Source organism: Notothenia coriiceps, unplaced genomic scaffold (assembly GCF_000735185.1).
Source record: "Notothenia coriiceps isolate Sejong01 unplaced genomic scaffold, NC01 NC01_scaffold00010362, whole genome shotgun sequence".
In the NCBI taxonomy this organism is placed as follows: domain Eukaryota; kingdom Metazoa; phylum Chordata; class Actinopteri; order Perciformes; family Nototheniidae; genus Notothenia; species Notothenia coriiceps.
Genome location: NW_011343063.1, coordinates 5,398 through 7,182, shown reverse-complemented (window position 1 = coordinate 7,182; position 1,785 = coordinate 5,398). Strand labels below are relative to the sequence as shown.

At 40.3% G+C, this 1,785-nt stretch overlaps 1 protein-coding gene across 1 annotated transcript in view; it reads left to right on the top strand.

Moving 5' to 3' along the window:
* Window positions 1-374: 374 nt before the first annotated feature.
* LOC104945974 (potassium voltage-gated channel subfamily KQT member 4-like) overlaps window positions 375-1,785 on the top strand; it is a gene marked incomplete at both ends in the record, with an annotated part of 5,974 nt that continues 4,563 nt past the window's right edge. The window contains 2 exons of the mRNA XM_010771713.1: window positions 375-465; window positions 1,642-1,768. Coding sequence (XP_010770015.1) covers window positions 375-465; window positions 1,642-1,768 — 218 coding nt within the window. The remainder of the gene's footprint in view (window positions 466-1,641; window positions 1,769-1,785) is intronic.

Genomic DNA, 1,785 nt, shown 5'->3' with positions numbered 1-1,785 from the left:
GCACGAATGTGTCAAGGGCTCGTTCAGCCAGTGTTACTGTGAGAAGGACTTGTTGACCTTCAGTCCATTCATACAGGATGTGAATCAGCTGTGTGTAATAACGCTTGGTGGAGCTTTATACAGTGCTTATCCTGCTCTTAATAATGTTTGGTACGGTTTGAATCCTGCTTAATGAAGCCTGGAAGAGTGGAAGTAATCACGTCATTGTATAGCTTGCAGGTTCACACATTCTCTGTGTTAATCACTGCAGATGGGTTCATTACCTGAGCTAACGAGCCAAAACTCCTTAATATGTGGTGAGAGTTATTTATTAAGCGCAGCTGATTGTGTGTGTGTGTGTGTGTATATGTGTGTGTGTGTTTTTGTCTCCACAGGTTCATTCTGGTGTTTGGGTGTCTGGTTCTCTCTGTGTTTTCAACCATCCCTGCTCACCAGGAATTCTCTGCTCACTGCCTGCTCATCCTGGTAGGACGTACTCACACACAATCACAAACAAATTCATTATTTTTAATGTGTGGAGCTCAGTAATGAGTCTGCATAAGAGATGCTCATTTGGCATTTTCAGCACTATAGTCATATGTAATGATCAGCAAAAGCAGGTGCGAAAACCGAAACTTGGAGTAAGTAAACTTGAAGTAGGGAAGGAACAGACATCTACTGTACACACACATTATATAAGTAGAAGCGCCGTTCACGATAGTTTACAGAAGTTGCGTAAAGTTTCTTCTCCTCCAGTCTTACGTAGCCTTGCAGACAGTTTTCACTTCTCCAGGTTATAAAATATCCATCTCTGAAATTCTAGTTCCACCCCAATAAAACGGAGGAAATTATTCCATCTATGGTGGTCAAAGCAAAATCAAATTGTATTTTAAAAATTCAACATCTCGTTCAAAAGACAGTCTTGAAGTTATTGGATAAGCCACAGGATTCAGATTCACTGTTTCTGAGTATGATGACTTCCCCTCCTGCTACTGGCTTCATGATTAACGGACAGACATGAGAGTGATTTCAACCTTTTCATGTGACTGTTTTATTGTGATTTATGTAGCTAGGTAGGCGCGGGTTAGCCTTTCTCACAGCAGACATCTTAAACTGTCATAGCAGGAAAAGCACAGGTGTGACTAATAACAGAAACGATGGCTCTGTTTCTCTGAAGTGTTGCAGTACGTCAAGCCAGTGAGCAGCATGCGTAACGGAAGGGCCTGGAACTGGCACACGCTAATGGAATAAAGACATTATTAATAATACAAATTAGTCCTGTGCTTTTCCTGCCAGGAAATGTGAATACGTTAAACAAAAAGACTATAAATGACTTTACAACACAGTCATAATTATAATCTGTTTTATTGCAGAACAGGTTTTCAGGAATTAGCTTTTATTATATTGTTGCATACAAAAAAGATACAATATGTGAAAAAGCAATAATATAGTTCATAATGAAGGTAAGTAAGTACTTTTTTTCACATTTACTACAAATTGACCTTTTCAGAATATAAATTGACACTAAACGTGTTTTCTGTTTCATTAGAAAAGCTAACGGTAACAAACTATAGAATCCTTGACCCCTTGATACGTCTGTCTTTTCCACTGGTTCTTTAAAGGTTTAAATATGTTTGTTTTCTGCTTGTGTGTGTCCTGCAGGAGTTTGTGATGATTGTAGTGTTTGGTCTGGAGTACATCATCAGGATATGGAGCGCCGGCTGCTGCTGCCGCTACCGAGGCTGGCAGGGACGCCTCCGCTTCGCCAGGAAACCCTTCTGTGTCATAGGTAGGTGTGTGTGTGTG